General features: G+C 45.0%; 1 protein-coding gene across 1 annotated transcript in view; it reads right to left on the bottom strand.

Moving 5' to 3' along the window:
• The window catches only part of LOC126577753 (protein sax-3-like), a 55,873-nt gene extending 39,533 nt beyond the window's left edge, over window positions 1-16,340 (bottom strand). The window contains exon 1 of the mRNA XM_050239627.1: window positions 15,695-16,340. Within this exon, the coding sequence (XP_050095584.1) occupies window positions 15,695-15,761 (67 nt within the window). The 5' untranslated portion in view covers window positions 15,762-16,340. The remainder of the gene's footprint in view (window positions 1-15,694) is intronic.
• Between the last annotated feature and the right edge of the window lie 973 nt (window positions 16,341-17,313).

The raw sequence follows: 17,313 nt of genomic DNA, 5'->3' as shown, positions 1-17,313 counted from the left end.
TTTCGCCATAATCGCGCACATACCGTTGAGGTATTTGCCCAAAAGCTACAATTTATCGCTGACACAGCTGGTCCAACCGAGGACTACACTAGCAATTACTGCCAGCAAAACTCCCGCAGGACACCGGAGGTATGGCTGATGCTGATTGAAATTGCACGCCGATGTTTCATCCAATGTAAGATAGCATACATTATCATACGGAGTCAGTGACTGTTCGGCGCCTTTAGCATTTCACGCGAGATACTGTGCTGGGTTGTGTTGCTCTTGGTTTGTTTAAATGAACCTTAGTTGAACCAACTAGCAGAAGTTGTTGTGTAAAATATCATTTTAAGAAGGGAGCATAAAGTAACATAAAATAGTAGCTCGCTTTATGAAGTTTCTACAACTATTGCATCCCACGTGCTACGCAAAATAACGTTCAACCCAGCCACGCTTGCTTGTAATCTAATTACAAAACTAGACACATTATTCATAATTACATCGTTAATAATTAAATACCATGGGATCAGTCGTGCATAGTTGTAGTGGATGTTAGTGGAGGGGTGGCGGAGTGAAACTTTATCCTTTTACAAACGTTTGCCACTCCTCCCATTCACGCGCTTTAGCCGAGCCGATCTGCCGAAGCAGAAGAAGCGCCAGGCGTTGGTCCGGAAGCGCTTAAGGTGCCAACTCAAATCGCCCCTCAGGTGCACGTAGCATAGTGACCAACGAAGCCACCACCCATCATCATCATCATCATCAGCATCCTATACATGGTGGCCAGAGCAGCCAAGAATGCGAAGCACGATAAACAGCACGATAGGACGGAAACACTTTGACAAATTCCCCGTGAGGCAGTCGTGACTAGACGTGCAAAAAGTGGGACGCTTTTATGCTATGCAGCGATGCAACGACCAGCACCACCACCGCCGACCAAGTGTCTCTCCACTTTGCTTTCACTTTCCTTTGCTTCAGGGGCTTCAGGTGATAGCAGATAGGAGAAAGTTTAGTGCACTATCAGGAGAAGCCGGGAAAACAGTAATCTGTTGTTGGCGCCACCTGACGAGATAGTTGATGCTTAGTTTCTGCACGGGTTAGTAACTTAGATATGCTTAGTTTTTCTCAGCAGCAAAAAATTCTCATTCATCCGCTCTTTTTTTTTTGTTGGAGTTGTTGTTGATGAAACATAAACAAATAAATGGGAAATTCGTTAATCTACTTTTGCCGTAGCAACATACTAACAATGGAGAAAAGTAACGAGTTTTCATCCTGCTTACGTTCTACGCCCTCGGCGAACAAGCAGATAAGCGAGGTGAGTTCTATGATCTACCTAGGGTGCCTAGTCTTTCCATGGCGCAGGACCTGGCAGGACGAGAAAGTTTCCAGGTAGCGATAAATCATCAATTTGCGTTGCGTTCTGAGACGATTCTTTGTGCGAATTTTCCTTCCACGGCACCATGGTGGGTGTTGTGCGCGTGGTTTTAATTAGTTTTTTTCCGCTTTTTTTCGTTTCTCTATGTTGTCTGTACGTTATCTGCGGCATCAGACGCTGCAGCAAGTAGGTCGATAGACGTTTAATTGGATTTTTTTTTAAATAGAACAGACATGGTCATCGACCCCGTTTGGCTGCTGTTTAAATAAATAGCTACTTAATATCAAACAATAATCCTTTTTAAACTTCAAAGTATTTATGCTAGGAACAATTATTGAGGGATTCTAGGTAAATTGTTAAACAAGCTTTAAAATTCTCTTTCAAAAAATCAAATACTTATGCAATGTAATACAAGAAGAATATGCATCAAAATAATCACTTGTATCACATCACATTACTGTAATACAAGAAGAATATGCATCAAAATAATCACTTGTATCACATCACATTACTGTAACGTGTTCTGAAGGATAAATCGAACAATCAATTAGAAATAATAAGGCCTTACGGAAATACAAAACATTCTGCAAAGAGCATAACATGAATGCTGCGTCAACTCACATCAGGAGCACATTTAATCATCAAAACATCCAATCAACCATTTCTACAACGTTATACAAAACTACTTAGGTCACTTGCCTCCGGCTATCGACAAACTCGGAGTAACGTTGCTCGAATGAAAGCTCATTATTTCAGATTCAATCTGGACCTATCTTAACACCAAAGAGATGTTGTTTGAAATCAAGAATCGTATGAGAAACCATTGGGCTTAATTGGGGCCGTAGGGCATCGATTTGTTGACAATCTACTATTGCTCAACGCAACGTGGGTGCACTCGAAAGCGACCTATGCCCCCTAGAGCTGATCAGAAATTGCGTACTGATTGAGAATTTAATTGATTCTTAGGAACCATTTTTCTAGATACAAAAATGTTTTTCTGATTAAAAGGACAATCGATACATGTTTAAAATAGCAAAAGATGGGCACGACTTCTTCATCTTATACCATTATCTAATTTAAAATATTTTTAAATTAAAATTAACTCTACAACAAGCTAAAAAAATAAAGAATTCTTCAAAAAACAAATAAGGTAGAGGATATTTGCTAAACTATCTTCAAGCATGAATCTTGCAGGACGCTTACCACGCGTCCTTAGCGTGAAAAAACCTCACACCAACCTCAAGTAACGAGCATAACGGCGTAAGATGCTCCACAAAAAAGCCCCTCCACATTCTAGTTGAGAGTGTTAATAGAATGCACGCATGCCTCAAGCGCGAGAAACAACCAAAGAGTAAAAAACCAAGCAAAAACCATTAATGACAATGTAGTAGCGGTAAATTAGGAAGGTACCGCAGCACCGGGCCATCAAAAGCCGGTCCAGCAATTGACGAACACCTTCAAGATATTCCTGGAAAATCGCGATAAAAAAAAGAGCAAAGCCCACGACACTTTACACGCGCTACATGTTTTCATGTTTCTCATCACTACACACGGCGACGGCGGGCAACGATATGCTTGAGAGAATCTCTTCTTGCTTGCTCTATCCCTCACACATCTCATTTGCATGTCATGCTAATTCACTCACCGGGCTCACAGGCTCACAGGCCATTGCTTTCCGGTAATGTTCGCCCGTAAGCCCTCACTAGCAACATACCTCCCGCAGTTCTCGGAGTGTTTGTAGCGGTAAAAGACACCATCTCCTCGCCGCCGCCACAATCACTGATAGGGCCAGGGACGTGCGCGCGCGCGAGCGCTCCTTTCTGCGTCACTAAAACAACAGCCAACCGTAGTAGGATACGTTTGTGGCTGAGAAACGGTTTTATGGTTCGAAAATCACCATCTCCGTCGGCCAGTCAGCCAGTCAGCCTGGCACGATCGGCGGCAACATACCAACCAACGATCGTAATGACCGCAGCGCGCGGACCGCAAAACTATGCCCCGGATGAAAACGCTTTTATTAGTGGCATAATGTTTTGCCGAAACACGATAAAATGCGGGCCCATATAAAAATGCCATAAACCTGGCCGTCCTGCTAGCGAGAGGAAGAGAGGCGGTCGAGGGTCCTAGAACACGGTGGTACACACTATCCATCGTAAATCAGAGAAAGTCAGACGCAACATGCGTACCTTAACCAAAAAACACCACCACCACCGCAGAACTGATAGAGTCGCTCGTTTTTTCGGTGGCAGAAAGCACCGTGCTGGTTGATGTGACAGAGAACCGTCCTGTTCTTCAGGGTCTCATTTGTTACATTTGTGACTCATAAAACAATGCAGGAGGGAGATAGTGCGTGGTTGGTGTTCGAGCTTTCTCCCTCGAAACAACAGAACAGAAAACGCAGATAACTGGCCGAAGGGCCGCGGAGAATCGCTGCCAAAATCAGGTGTGTACCGGGTTGTGTTAACACCGAGGCACGTCGAATTGGCGTCGCCATAAAAATGCTCCTGCCGTGTGTCCAGACACCAGCACGACGACGACGAATACATCGTGGGGACTGGACTCCCCACCGGTTTGATACAAATATAATTACAAGACGAGCGTAAAACGCGACATCAAGAACCGCGCCAAAAGCCCGGCCAGAGGACCAACAAAGAGGACAGGCAGACAGACAACAGAACATCCTCATCCACCTCCCCGCGTAGGTCCGACAGGGCCGTGTGGATAGTTAAAAAGTGATGTAGCGCATGCAAATACACAACATAACCGTGACTCTCTCTCCCTTTCTCTCTGTCTCTCTGGTTGTGGTGTTCTTTTACGCCTATACAACGTACAGTTATTGGGCGGAGGGCGTACTGTTTGTTTGTTGTTGGGGAGAGGCTCAGGTGCGTACCAGGTATGTCACCCAACGCCACCACCAGCCAGACAATGTCAGTCTCCGCCAGCAGGTACAGACATCAGGTACTGGGGTGGAGCGTTTTTCCCCCCTCAGTATTTTTATTATGCTCTGTCTCCTGTTTACTACCACCATCGAGTGTCACAAATCAGGCATCATGTTGGAGGCAAATAATTAAATTGTAGGCACGTAGTACAAACCGTAGCACCAGGAGTACTTTGGACTTTCGTAGTTAAAATCCTCATTTAATTGCATTTCGAAACAAATGATTGGCATTCGCAATTGCCTTTTTAATTGTCGCTTGCTGATGGTTGCCCGTGTGAAAGGGTATTGATTTTAACAATCGTACTATTTTAAGACGCACATTCTTTTCAATTTTTTTTAAACGGTATTAACATTGGAACTACATTTTTTTTTATCTAGACATCATTTGGTATAAACATTAGTATCCAAACGGGTGATAAGTATGCATAAGAACTCTCTTACTCATCGCCAAAAACATGTGGAACATATTGCAATCACGTGCAGTTCCATAGATGTCGCATCCAAAAATAAGCTTAAAGATTATTTTGCATCTTTGCATTATACGCTTGCAGCATTTTAATAACTACTTGCATTACTTTTATTAACGATTCGTTAGTAGCGAACGTACTGTAAACTAGCTACTCAAATTATTTATGCTAGAACTTATTTGGTATAAAATTATATCAGTGACAAGAGTTATCACAGCCATCTCTCTTCAGTTGTTAAGTGTTTTAAATGCTTAAAATTATGTCTTTCTCTATTAAATTGTGTTGTGTGAAGAGAGAACACTGAAACAGCATAAATGCTGTTGTACAGACTTATTTCACAATGAATTCAAAGCCTAGCTGCTCATATGATGCTACACATGTCCTCCCAAAACCCCCAGCAAATGCTCTTTATGACCTCTCGTGGTGTGTGAACTTCTTCAGACAACATAATCACGGGTATGATATAAGCCACACCATACACCGTCCTGTGCCGTGCAGGCATTCCCTGTGAAACGCGGCGACATGTGAACGCGTTGCTGCTGACGCTGTGAATTGTTTTACGACACTCCACCCATAAGAGGCCAGCATCACTTCGGCTGAGCAGCACCACTCTCTCTCCATATCACGCGAAGGGCTTCTCATTCGAAAAGGTCACAATTTATCAATAAACAAATGCGGTGGCTCTCGGGCCACCATTTGTTCCTGCACCGCACGGACTCTCTTGGAGCAATTTAATGCGACACATTTCGGTGGGGCCAGAAGTTTCGAAAAAACCAGACCACAGCTGTACAGATACGGCCCGGAATGAGAAATGAGCCACCACTTCTTCTTCTAATGTCTGGCCTTTTCGTATAGCCGAAGGGCCACATCCAAAGGTTCTTCTATTGCGTCTTCTTCGCCTAACCCTCTAAGGCGCACTTAACACTTGAGCTTAATTCAAATTTATGATCGCTCACAGACCACATGTACATCCCACTCGACGAACGGGGTGGGAAGTGGCATGCGGCATAATTCATCCACGATTGAGAAGTGCGTTTTTGGGCAGAGGAAAGCAAAAGGGAAAACTACTCACACTCGCCTCTCACGCCACGCATCTCGACAGACTAATCCGATTACTTCGACACCGTTGGTTTGCGATTGAGCTGCGGTATGCAAGATGTAGCAATACTTCATCGTGCCTCGAGCGCATTGCCAGATAAAGAAATGTCAAGTGCTTTTTGACAGCTTCATCGCTCGCTTGTTATGCATATACAACTCTTTTACTTTAGAATGAGCATCAAAAACAAACAGCTCCTCTTCTATGATAGCAACAACAATCCGCAATTCTAAACATAATCTTCAGTTTTTAATCAATACAGATAACCTTATTGTTAGCTTACTCATACAATGTTTATGTCAAAAGAAAAGATACAGTTGTATAAAATAAAATTAAAGTAAAAGAAGAGAGATTTTTCTCGTCAAATCTTCGATTTGGATAACCTCCGAATCGGTAAGATACCCAGCTAAAATGGAGGAGAAAGGTTAAGATAACAGCTTAACAGAACAGGCTGCAATCCTCCCACGCTCTAGACCGAGGCTCATCCCACAAACAATATTTTACGAAACTTAATCACTCAATTGCCAGGATTTCATAACTCCCATCGAACAAGCGCCTATCAAGCGAATCAAAGTCAATCGTAAAATTGAAAACAATATGTGTCACCAGTTCGACCGGCAGTCCTCGGCCTTTTCGTCTTGGGTGATCCACTCCACTCCAGATGACAAGAAATCCCGCATATCCGTTACGTTAAAGAGTGCGTAAATTGATATCCAATTTACCGTTTCTGTTTTCTTAATGATCGTAATTCAGTGACAACACAGACACGAACAACCCTGCGGATCAGTGCCGATTAAATGCAGAATTCTGTGAAAAAAATGTGTCAGCATGCACCGATGCATTGGTGCGCCAAATTCGATGCAAATAAACCGCTCCTTAGCCATCTCTTAGCCACTCTCTCTCTCTCTCTCTCTCTCTCTCCGTTTGCAGGACTTCCAGGCGTCCATTTCAAGCCGAGAGAAATCGATATCCTTTCCCTTCAAAACACCGGCCAGCGCCTATTACCAGGCGCCTTTTCCAACAGTCCACCAGTGAGGCACAAGCTACCAGGACAGGGCCAGGACAGACCTTCGTCGCCGGAATCGAAAAGTGATTCCCGAATTGCCCGGATGACTGCACCCCGGTCGCTCGAGGTGCTCGAGGTTAAAATTTTATGGCTCATTCGCTTAATCACGTTGATCATATCGGATTGCCGGGGTTGTCGGGGTGGCCTCTCCAGTATTTTGGACGTCGTTGTCGTCGTTGTCGTCGTCGTCGTCGACCAAATTAAAGCTTTAAATAAAGATCATCCACCTTTCACGACGATCAACGCACCCGTAGCTTTCGCCTTGTCCCTTCTAGGAGAAGGGGGGAAAAGGATCAGGAGCAAGGAACACGTTCGGTTGGTGGTGCGCGGCCGATCTTATTTTTTATGGCCCGACCGGCGTGTCATAAAGTTGTCGAATAACATTATTCAATCAGTAACACACATTCTCCACCTTTCGAAGGTTCGAACGCGGACGCGTTCGCCGGCAGCAAAGAGTCCGCTTAATAAGTGATTTCTTTGAGACATACGCACCAGGAAAGATTGAAAGGATAGAGGAAATACAGGCAGAATGGAGCAAAGCGAGAATCGTGCTAGAAGAGATAGACGGGGCCGGAAATGACGGAACACACCTTGACGAATCAATAATTGATTAAGTAATGGTCTGCTGATTGAGTCATTATTGAAAGCAATGAAATTACCAACTTACTGATTTCATCTTAATTAGGGAGGAATGTATTCGAAACCTGGATGGCGTTTAATTTGGGATTTTTGGACAGAAAATTCTGTCACGAAGAAGTGTTTGTTTCGATGCTTTAAGAGATTGAGCATCATTTGGTACTTTTTGAGAATGAGTTCACAATTTTTACAAAAAAATATAAGAGTCTTTTTATGATTTTATGTTTGTAAATAAATTCTAAATCACGTTTAACATTTTTCCTTTAAAGCGAATTACTGCTTCAAAGCTACTATTAACAGCTTCAAAGCTTCCACTTAATATAAGCTAAGAACATTATTTATGTTTGGAAATGTATTAATAGAACGGAGCACTAGAATAAACGGATAAAACCCAATTGCTCATTCAACCGAATAATCTGGAGATGCACAATAATTATTTTAGTATGGACAATGGCTATAGTATTTGCTACTTTAAATAAGTTTATCTAATTTAACATTTCGTACACTGTCTCATTTCTTTAATTTAGTAAAAGTATTCTCCACTCCAACAGAAAGCAAAAAACAAGCGAAGAGTCATCAAAACTTTGCAGATAAAAGCGACACAATCGCGCTCGACAAATATTACAAATACAACGCTGGCATACGAAGTAGCGCCTCAAGAGGCGTGGAAAAACTTAAAGTTATCCACAGCCCCTCCACCAAGGCTCCATAAAATGTAACAAAAAACGGTAGAGCGGTCGGGGGGGAAACAAACCTCCCTCAACTCAACACCTGAAACACCTACTGCTGCTGCTGCCAGCGGTGGACGCTTTTTTGCACAAACACGGACAGGACGCGAAGTGGAGCTCCTTCTCCGTCTAAAGGGGTGTTGAAAACAAAACCCTTGGCGTGATAGAGAGACACCGCCAGACCACACACAACGCGAACCACCAGGAAACAGAAGCAGGAATCTCCTCAGCAACATTCTACCCTCCCCAAACAGGCTCCAAACTCCAAAGGTGTGTGGAGGCGGCTGGAGGACAAACAAAAACAATACACAAACCAGGGACACTCTGGCGGGCCCGGGAGTATACCATCAGCGCCAGAACGTTTCACGAATGCACATCACGTGAGGGAGCAAATTAGGCAGTAAGGCCACAAATGGCGGTGGCCCTGGGTGCTGTGTATTCGCCTCGCTCTTTGTCTCGGTCACTGGCGGTGGCGTTTTGGCGAAAAAGGACGAGCAACGGGACGACGACGACGACGCGTCCTGTAACCGAATACACACCATCATCGTGCTCCAACGGAAAAGCGAATTTTCACTCCGCGCTCAAAGCGAACGAGCGCGCGCGTGTTCCCGTTCTCCGGACAATAACTTCCGCCCTTCATTTGGGTTCCATTTGTTCCTTATTTTTTTTTTTGTTACAATTTCCACCAGCACCAGACAGGTGCTGGTGCTAGTGGCTAGATGGTGGAGACGCTTTTCATAACAACGGCAGCAGCAACAACATAAAAAAAATGCGCTTGCATGTCTGAGGGGATTTTGTGTTAGGGATTTTCACGTACTTCCGACGGCGGTTGGTCACCCTTGGCGCTTCAAAGGCCTGGCCGGGAAAGCGGGAAATGAAGAAAAGTGTTCCTTCAACTCCACTGCTCCAGCTTTCCTTTCTCCATCGCATAAACATGGCGCACGGTGAGGAGCACGACCGAAGACAATTCAGCAGCGGCTGCTCCAACTATCTTTCCACCGACTAAAACGAACACTCCCTAGGAAAAGTCGGTGGAAAAAGGACACGGAATGAGCGGAAGGAAAATGAGTTTAATGATCATTTTTCTTCGTTCGCCCCGAGGACGAATGGAGGCGCATATTTCTTCCATCCTGGCCGCTGACCTGGCCGGTTGGTCGATGAAAATGGCGACGGAAAAGTCGGGAAGCACCCTAATACGAGAAGGTATGCGGGAGTTGTATATCGTCCTGCCACCATCATCCCTGGGTGGAAAATATGCGAGCCGAATGTCCGGTCCGATTGGGGAGGTGCTCCCCCCTGCTTTGACCGACGAGCAGATGGTGTGGCGACAGCGGTCGAACCGAACCGAGCCGAGCGAGCGAGCGAACGACCGGTTTCCATAACCCCATTTTCCTGGTTCGTGGGCCGCCACCACAACCGACGCCAGCCAAGATCAAGTTCAAGATAACACGGCCCACAGCCGAAACGAGCCGCGAATGGCAGGGGGATGGAATGAAAGGTCTAAATGGTTGCACGTGGGATGGTCGGTTGGTCGGACGGAAAAAGAATCTAACACGTCCTCGACCGTTTCGGGGTGTTGCAGTGGAAATGCTGTTTTTGGGGAGGCAGACACCCTATCGGGGTGTACAATGTCGAAGGTAGAAACACGTGCGTGTTCGGTTTGGGGGGGTGTTTCAACCCCTCATAGACCCAAAAAGGGGGATCTGTTAGATTAGGGACGATATGTAATGTAAGGAAAGGACGTTTTACGTCGCAAGCTGCTGGTAAACAGCAACGTCGAGCACAGTACAATGGGAAAATCGATCCAGGAAGAAATCAATAAAAGTTGCTCGGAGGTCGGGAGCTATAAAACAGTGAGCTGGATAAGGGATAACAAAAGCTGTTTATGTTGCTTTTTCTTCAGAACAATGGATGATAAGGTTTTACCCAGAAAAGACTATATAACTTTACGCAGCTTGGTTCATTTTGGATTTTTTAATGAAGTATTCCTACAACAAACAAACTCCAGAAGTGTGAAAAAATATATGAATATTCTTAGGCAAATGGTCTAGGATGATCTGTTTAACTAAAGCATTATAAAGCAAATCAAAATGTTTATCACATTTATGCGAAATTACCGCCAATTGTCTTTATTTATCAGTAAAGAAACATGCAAATATTTGATAACTCTGCCATTTTTCAATTATAGAATACGATTGGAAAATGCAATTTTCTGTGATCATTGTGATTCTCTATCGATTGGGTTTGATTATTAATGTTGCAAGGTGTTAAATGATAGATAGCACTTAGACAGTGACACTTTAATGTGAATTAAAGTTGCTTAGTATACATAAAACAACGTAAGAAATATTTGAAAACAATTGATTTACATAATTGGTATTAAAATTGGCTAACAAGCTGCGTAATGCAATGATTAAATCATCTGCAGATTTGTTGTGTTCATTGTTATTGCGATTATTATTTTGTATTCTATTTGTTAACCATTGTTTATATTTTTTCTAAAAATACCCATCTTATTCCTTAATTTCCCTATTTATTTACTACAAAAAAAGGCAAATCCTTCCTTAACACAATACAATACAAGCTTTCTATCTGGGCGACCCTTTTGTGGTAAAATATTGGCCCAGGGCTTTCGCGCCAGAGTTTATGGTGTACCACCTTGAAGGTAAACATTCGTATTTTATGTCCCTGCAACGTTGTCGGCGCAGCCAACCCTGAATGAATATTTCAACTTTAATGCTACCATTCCCCTCCATTCCAGAACAGCATTGAAAGCACGGTTTGTGGTTGTTCTCGCTCCGAAGAGAAGGAACTGAATTCTAAGCAAAACACAAAAATCGAAGGTGGACGATCACGCAGCAGGAGCGCTACCATCTTGGGCACTCGCGGTGAGACAATCTTAGGGCTACCGTCGGCTCCCAAAATTGTAAGAAAGAACAAACTATCAGCATGCGGTGGCCGGGTGTCGTGTCCACGGCACCAAAATTCTCCGAAGGGTAGAAGCGCGAAATTGGTCTCCTCCCTCGTAGCCAATGTGCACCAAAGGACCGACCTTCTTCTTCACGCACACAGAGACCGAGCGTCTTGTCCAGCAAGTCATAAATTACGAAACCGACCGAAGAGAGGGAATTATTGATCTTTTTTTGGCAACGCTAAGCAAGGAAGCATCAGCAACAGCAGCAGGAGCAGCAGCATAAAACCAACAGAAATCGCGAGGGACGACTTCGAGGAAAGGCGGACATTTTCGGTCCGAAAAACAATGTTTACCAAGCCCGTTAAACCGGGTGGCACGGTTTGGCATAAATTATGGACACCATGGCCATCAGCGTTGAGTCCGGGGTCCGGGAACAATAGGCAAATAAATGAAGAATTAAAGGTAATCAATTCCACCTGCTACCCGAAACTGACATCCATTTATCCATCGGTGAGGAGAGCGCCAAGGATCAGCTTCCAGGGTTTTTCCTTTAACAGGAAGCGGATTTCATTCGCTGCAAGTCTTTAAAGAAGAATCGATAAAAAGATGGGCCACTGGAACTTGTGTCCATTCCTGGGGAGCATTACACGTCCAGTGAGCTCAGTTCTTACAGAACAAGCGCCATCTATACATTTTAGGATTTATCTTTTAATTCAAATCTCTTATTAAAAAAGTTTGTCCATAAACAAGGCGCAGAGTCGACGTGCCGGACCAGAGAAATAATGGTCTGCGGAAGCGTTCTGGTCATAAAGCGCTCCCTTCGTGAAGGTGCAATTTATGAAAGAGAAACCAGTCGCTGGTGACGCTGCTCGAAAGCGAAGGAAATGTTTCGCATTTCGCTGCCGGAATGAATTGGAGTTTCAAGTTGGAACTTTCGACTTTACAAACTCGCATAACTGAAACTATCGATATGAATGTGGAAACGAAACAGTTCACCGTGAAAAGTGAGGCAACAACAGCTTTTCCTAATGCTCACACATACGTTGAAAGCAGGAAAATGGGAAATATGATTGAGTTAGCGAGTGATGTGGTGCCTGGTGGTCTAAGGTATTTCCAACTTTATATTGACCAAAGTATTGGCGAATCGAGCAGAAACGATGTTCCGATAATGGGCAACAGATTGTAAAGGACCCCCGAAGCAATGCGTCAATCACGGGCACCATACGGTGTGTAGCCAGAAAGCGATATTGAAGGAGGGGATACCTTCTTCTCATCCCTCTCTAGGAAATCCCTTCCTTGTCCACCTTGACCAACTCTAACCTGGAAGAAAGTTGTGAAGGTATGACTCACACCCTAACGTAATCTGAACAAAGCGAAGCGTAAATTCGCGTAAACAAGGGTCAAAGTTTTCGATGCCAGGGTATCGGAGCGAAAACTTTTTCCCCGCAATTTTTCGGAACCCACACATTTTCCCGAGTCCAGAGTCTATGATTTTCTACTGGGCTTTGTTGTTGAGATGGTGTTTGCTTCAAAAGTTGTACCGTGCTCCTGGACTGGCCACTTGGAGGGTGTGTTGATGCTATGGAATTGTAGGAAATATTAGCCTTTTATCGACCAAACTCACACCCGATGAACTAAAGCAATTGGTTTTTAAAGCAAAACTTTCATGTGGGGAAGGGTGCAAGAATTGCAGATGAAGCTATTTGCGCCTGTCAGTCGTTGTGCTGCGTTACATTCGTTGCTTTCCGCATTTGCATGCGAAGGACGGACGCGGAAAAAATGCGTTCTTTAATTCGCTCTTCAATATTAGAATTGTGTTCATACAAGTAACAGTGACTTGTTTTTTCTGTTTTTGGAATGTTAGTAACTGTTTGAAACAAACAAAATTGTTTGTAATTTTGCACTTCTCTAAAGGAGTAAAAAAAGGTAACACAACTCAAGCATATCAAGTGCTTAAGATCTTACTCGAAGAATGATTGAAATTGGCGAAGAGACAAAACCACAAAAAATTTTTCGTACAATACAATCGTGAGCAATAATGGAATTTACTTCCAAAGAATTAAACAGAGAAGGTGTCAAGCAAAGAACAAAAATAAATAAAGCCAATTTTCTAAAGATAAGCTAATGGATGCATTAAAAAATAAAGCAATGAGTAAAACTAGCGTGCAAAAACGATGCTTCTAATATTAAAAGTACTTTGATTTGAAGATATTTTAACTAAAAATCTTCAGATAAGAGATGGTTTACGAAAGCGTTCCTTATTTTGCACTGTATAGATACCGAGCACCCATTATCAAAACCAATTCCGCATTTGTTTTTGGAGTGTTTCCAAATACCTCCATCAAATAAATCACCCAGAAAACTGGACAAAGAATCATTACACTCCCCCAAAAAAAAAAACTTGTGGTAAAACCGCACCAATACTCCAACTACTGCTTCCGGTTTTACGATTCTCTCACGCACCAAAATGCTCGCCTTCAAGACAACCACCACCTCCAGACTGCCCCACGGATGCAGCAGCATAACTTTAGATTGTCATTTCCACAATTTCGGTTTCTGCGCGCTTTTAATCGTGTAATCAACGGCAAACGGCCACGGCCACGGCAACGGCCACTGCTCTTCCGTCTATCCGTCTGGCTGGCAGGGTCCCTCCTTCTCAGCAAGGACCCCAGGAAAACTGTCGTTTAATTCGGGTAATTTCCATTAAATTCCATCACTCCTTCCAGCGCTTCTCGCTCGAAGCAACACCAGGCAACACCGTTAACAAGGGGAGCCACCACCACGCCGGGGGAACCAGGAAATTATTCTTATCATCCCAGGGCACTAGGCAGCCAAACTTTCCCTCGGTCACCAGCCAACCAGCCCCAGTAAATGAATATCATTATGATGTCTTCCAAAAGACGAGAGCCGCACGCGGAACCGCATTCAGCAGCAGGAACGATGACAACGTTGTGCGTCGCGAAACAGTCCAAGGGAACGAACCTCTGTGCCTCTTCGCGAAAAATAAGATACGGTGCTCGGTGGTAGCACCGCGCTTCCCCAAAAATCTTGGACCCTGGTGGTGTTGGGCAAGATAATTTTATGCAGATAAGTATCTTTTAATTCCAAAGCCCCTGTCCGCGCTCCGCACCTCCTGTCGCCTGTGGAGCGATGCTGGCAGAAGAATTGCACACAAGTAAATTCATTAGTAACTGAAACTCACTCTCCCGTTCCACGACAACCACCTTCGCCAAATGTCTCGACGTCTTCGCGAAGTCGTTCAAACTGTTTGTTTCGCCGATGTTCGCTCGGTTGTGTCGGGGGCACCGAGATGATGTTCGTACGATGTTCGATAAGCGCAGAATCTGCCGCGAGACCGGAGACCGGAAACGAAAGATGATGATCTCTCTAGCTGCGCCCTGGGACTGTGCCGTTCAAGGGGCTGTTGTGTCACGTCCACGGACCGGGTCCGGCTCCGTGCCGGCAACTTTGATCTCAATTACTCTTCGCACGGAGCAACGGAGCCAGGGAAATACGTCGTGCACCTCGGTGCCTGCCCTCGGAGTCTCCAAAAGCTCATCGAGAGTTTCACGATCGTCGCACAGAACAGATAAATTAAAACGAAAGTCGAGACCGCCTCGAGAGAGAGCCTCCGGGAACGCGGGGCGATTCCCTCTTATTGGTGCGCTGCTGTGCAAGGTCTCCGGCGTCTGGCGAGATGCCCAAAAACCCTTCCACAGGGCAGGGACTGGACCGGTCGGTCTTCTGTCTGATGACCCCTGCAAGATGCAGCACCAGCTACAGAACGGTTGAGTGGAACAAGATGCTTGGCTTGGTTTGGCTTGGCGTGCAAAAAAAAAAAGAAGTGTCGCTACCGAAGATAAAGAGAGCCTTGAGCCAAGGACACGGCCGCGGGGTCCACGGCGCTGATAAATCAACGGCTTACCGGTGGTGGAGGGCTCTTAAATTAAATTAAACAATTCCTACTACCACTTCCGTCAGCTTTGCACGTCTTAAGAAAGTGTCTCTGGCATCTTCGGTGCTCGGTACTGCAGCTAGTGCTGCTGTCCCTGGAATGTGGTGTAGGGTTGCGCCTTGGCGACACAAATTACTTTCGCCAGTTAACTCCCTGGCCACGGTTCTCCTCGGTGATAATGAGCACTCCTGACGCGCTTCACGCGCAATAGAACGGAGCAAAACCGTTTCGAAGTAAAAGGAAGGTACTTAATCTGATTGATGTCACCTAGATGACGTTGTTAAATTAATTAAGAAGTTGCAGAATAGTTACTGGCGTTGCTGGTGAGCTTAAAGTTCAAGCAGCGTAATCGCAGTGACTCCGGTACTCCAATTCCAGCGCTTTTGTTTCGCGGCGGAATCGTTGATCTTTTGGAGACATAAAAATCGGGCGAGCACTTAACTTTAATGGACCTTTTTGTAAAAGTCTCCAATCGGTTTGTAAAAGTAGTAACTCTTGGAAGTGTTCTAGTATCTTTGCTTCGCATTCACAGCTAGCACTTACCTTGGACAGTCGGTGAAAGGATCAATCCCAGGCACACCATCAGCAGCAGCATGATCCGGTAATCCATGGTTGACTTGATGGACGCTTCTTCCTGGCTCCTGGTGTATCAGCGAGGCTCATTGAGTGATTCTTCCAAGATTCGTGCACTTAACACACGCAACACACCGACACAGACCTTCTATGGGAACGCTTATGCAACATCGGCACTCGACTTCTACGTCGAAGATCACACAAAGATATTTCACGCACAAAACGCTCCCTTCCGTCCGTATTCTTTCACTCGATCTTCTGATCCAATACACACAAAATACACAGAAACACAAACACTCCTTAGCACACTGTACCAACACGCAGCTCGTAGGTCATTATTTCCATATTTTCTACCGAAAAACCGGTAACCGCAGCCCCATTTGGGGAAGCCGTGTGCCGACAAGTCGAACCGAATGCCGACAAACACTGCCACACCGCGACGGACCAACTGGAATGTAAGAGATGCGCTGGCACCGTCACTGCCAGTGGCTTCACGTCGATATAATTGGTCCAGGGGACCTCTCGAGACCCCTTTTTCTGTGTTGCCGCAGGATACGGGCGGCTCCTCTTTTTTCCTAGAGGATCCAGTCTAAGAAGCAGCAACACCACCACGTGAACCACAACTCAAACTCTTTCTCCGTCTCACCGATTGCCGTGGTAACGAATTTGTTTACCAAATAATCCTCTATTTACACAAGAGTGATGGCGTTGCCGGGACGCCTCGCTTGTTGGCTGCCTTGTTTCCGTCGCTTTTGCTGTTGCTGCTGCTGCTGGTGGTGTCGAAGGTGCAGACGACTCATGGTTCTCCGCGAAGACGCCGCGTTCTGAAAATAATATGCGAGAGACAGAAAAAAGGGTTTAATTTATGGGAGCATGAAAAGTCTCGGGGATGTCTGGGAAGATGGAGAATTCATAATTCTAGCTCACGCTATAAATACAATCCTTTTACAGATCGTTATTCGCTACCGCCGAACACGCCAGGGGTTTTTTTTTTGTCAAGGCGATCGACATTTTAGACGGCGCATCAACGCTCGAGCTGCTGGAGTCTATAATTTGCAATCTTCTCTGGTCCTCTGGACATCGCACAGCATATGATGCTGCTGCTACATGAAATTGTGATTTGATAAATGAAATATTGCCCAAAAGATTAGCGAAGAGAATTGAAGCAGAACTTCCAGCCGACATTCCAATAACAAAGTTGCATGTTGATTGCCATCGCAGCAGACAGCAGCCGTCACACCCCTGCGACGATGAGTTAAAACCCGAGAACCCGAGAGAGAAAAACACCAAAGAAACATTCCAATAAAGTAAAAGTACGGCCACTTGCAGGGCAAGTAGGCGAGCGAGCGAACGAGCGAGCGAAAAGTGCATTCTCGAGCACCATCGACCGTCTAACACCGAAAGCGAACAGGAACGAATGCCAGCTTTTCCCGAAATAAAACAGACATTCGGATTGACAGGGACAGATCGCCACGGATGGTCGGACGGACGGACGACGATTTGGCCTTTGGTTTTTGGCTGGACCAAACCAGGACACCAGCCACTGGACCATATGCCACGCACACCACACCACACACCACACATTGCAT

Source organism: Anopheles aquasalis, chromosome 3 (genome assembly GCF_943734665.1).
Source record: "Anopheles aquasalis chromosome 3, idAnoAquaMG_Q_19, whole genome shotgun sequence".
In the NCBI taxonomy this organism is placed as follows: Eukaryota; Metazoa; Arthropoda; class Insecta; order Diptera; family Culicidae; genus Anopheles; species Anopheles aquasalis.
This window is presented reverse-complemented; position numbering and strand designations above follow the sequence as displayed.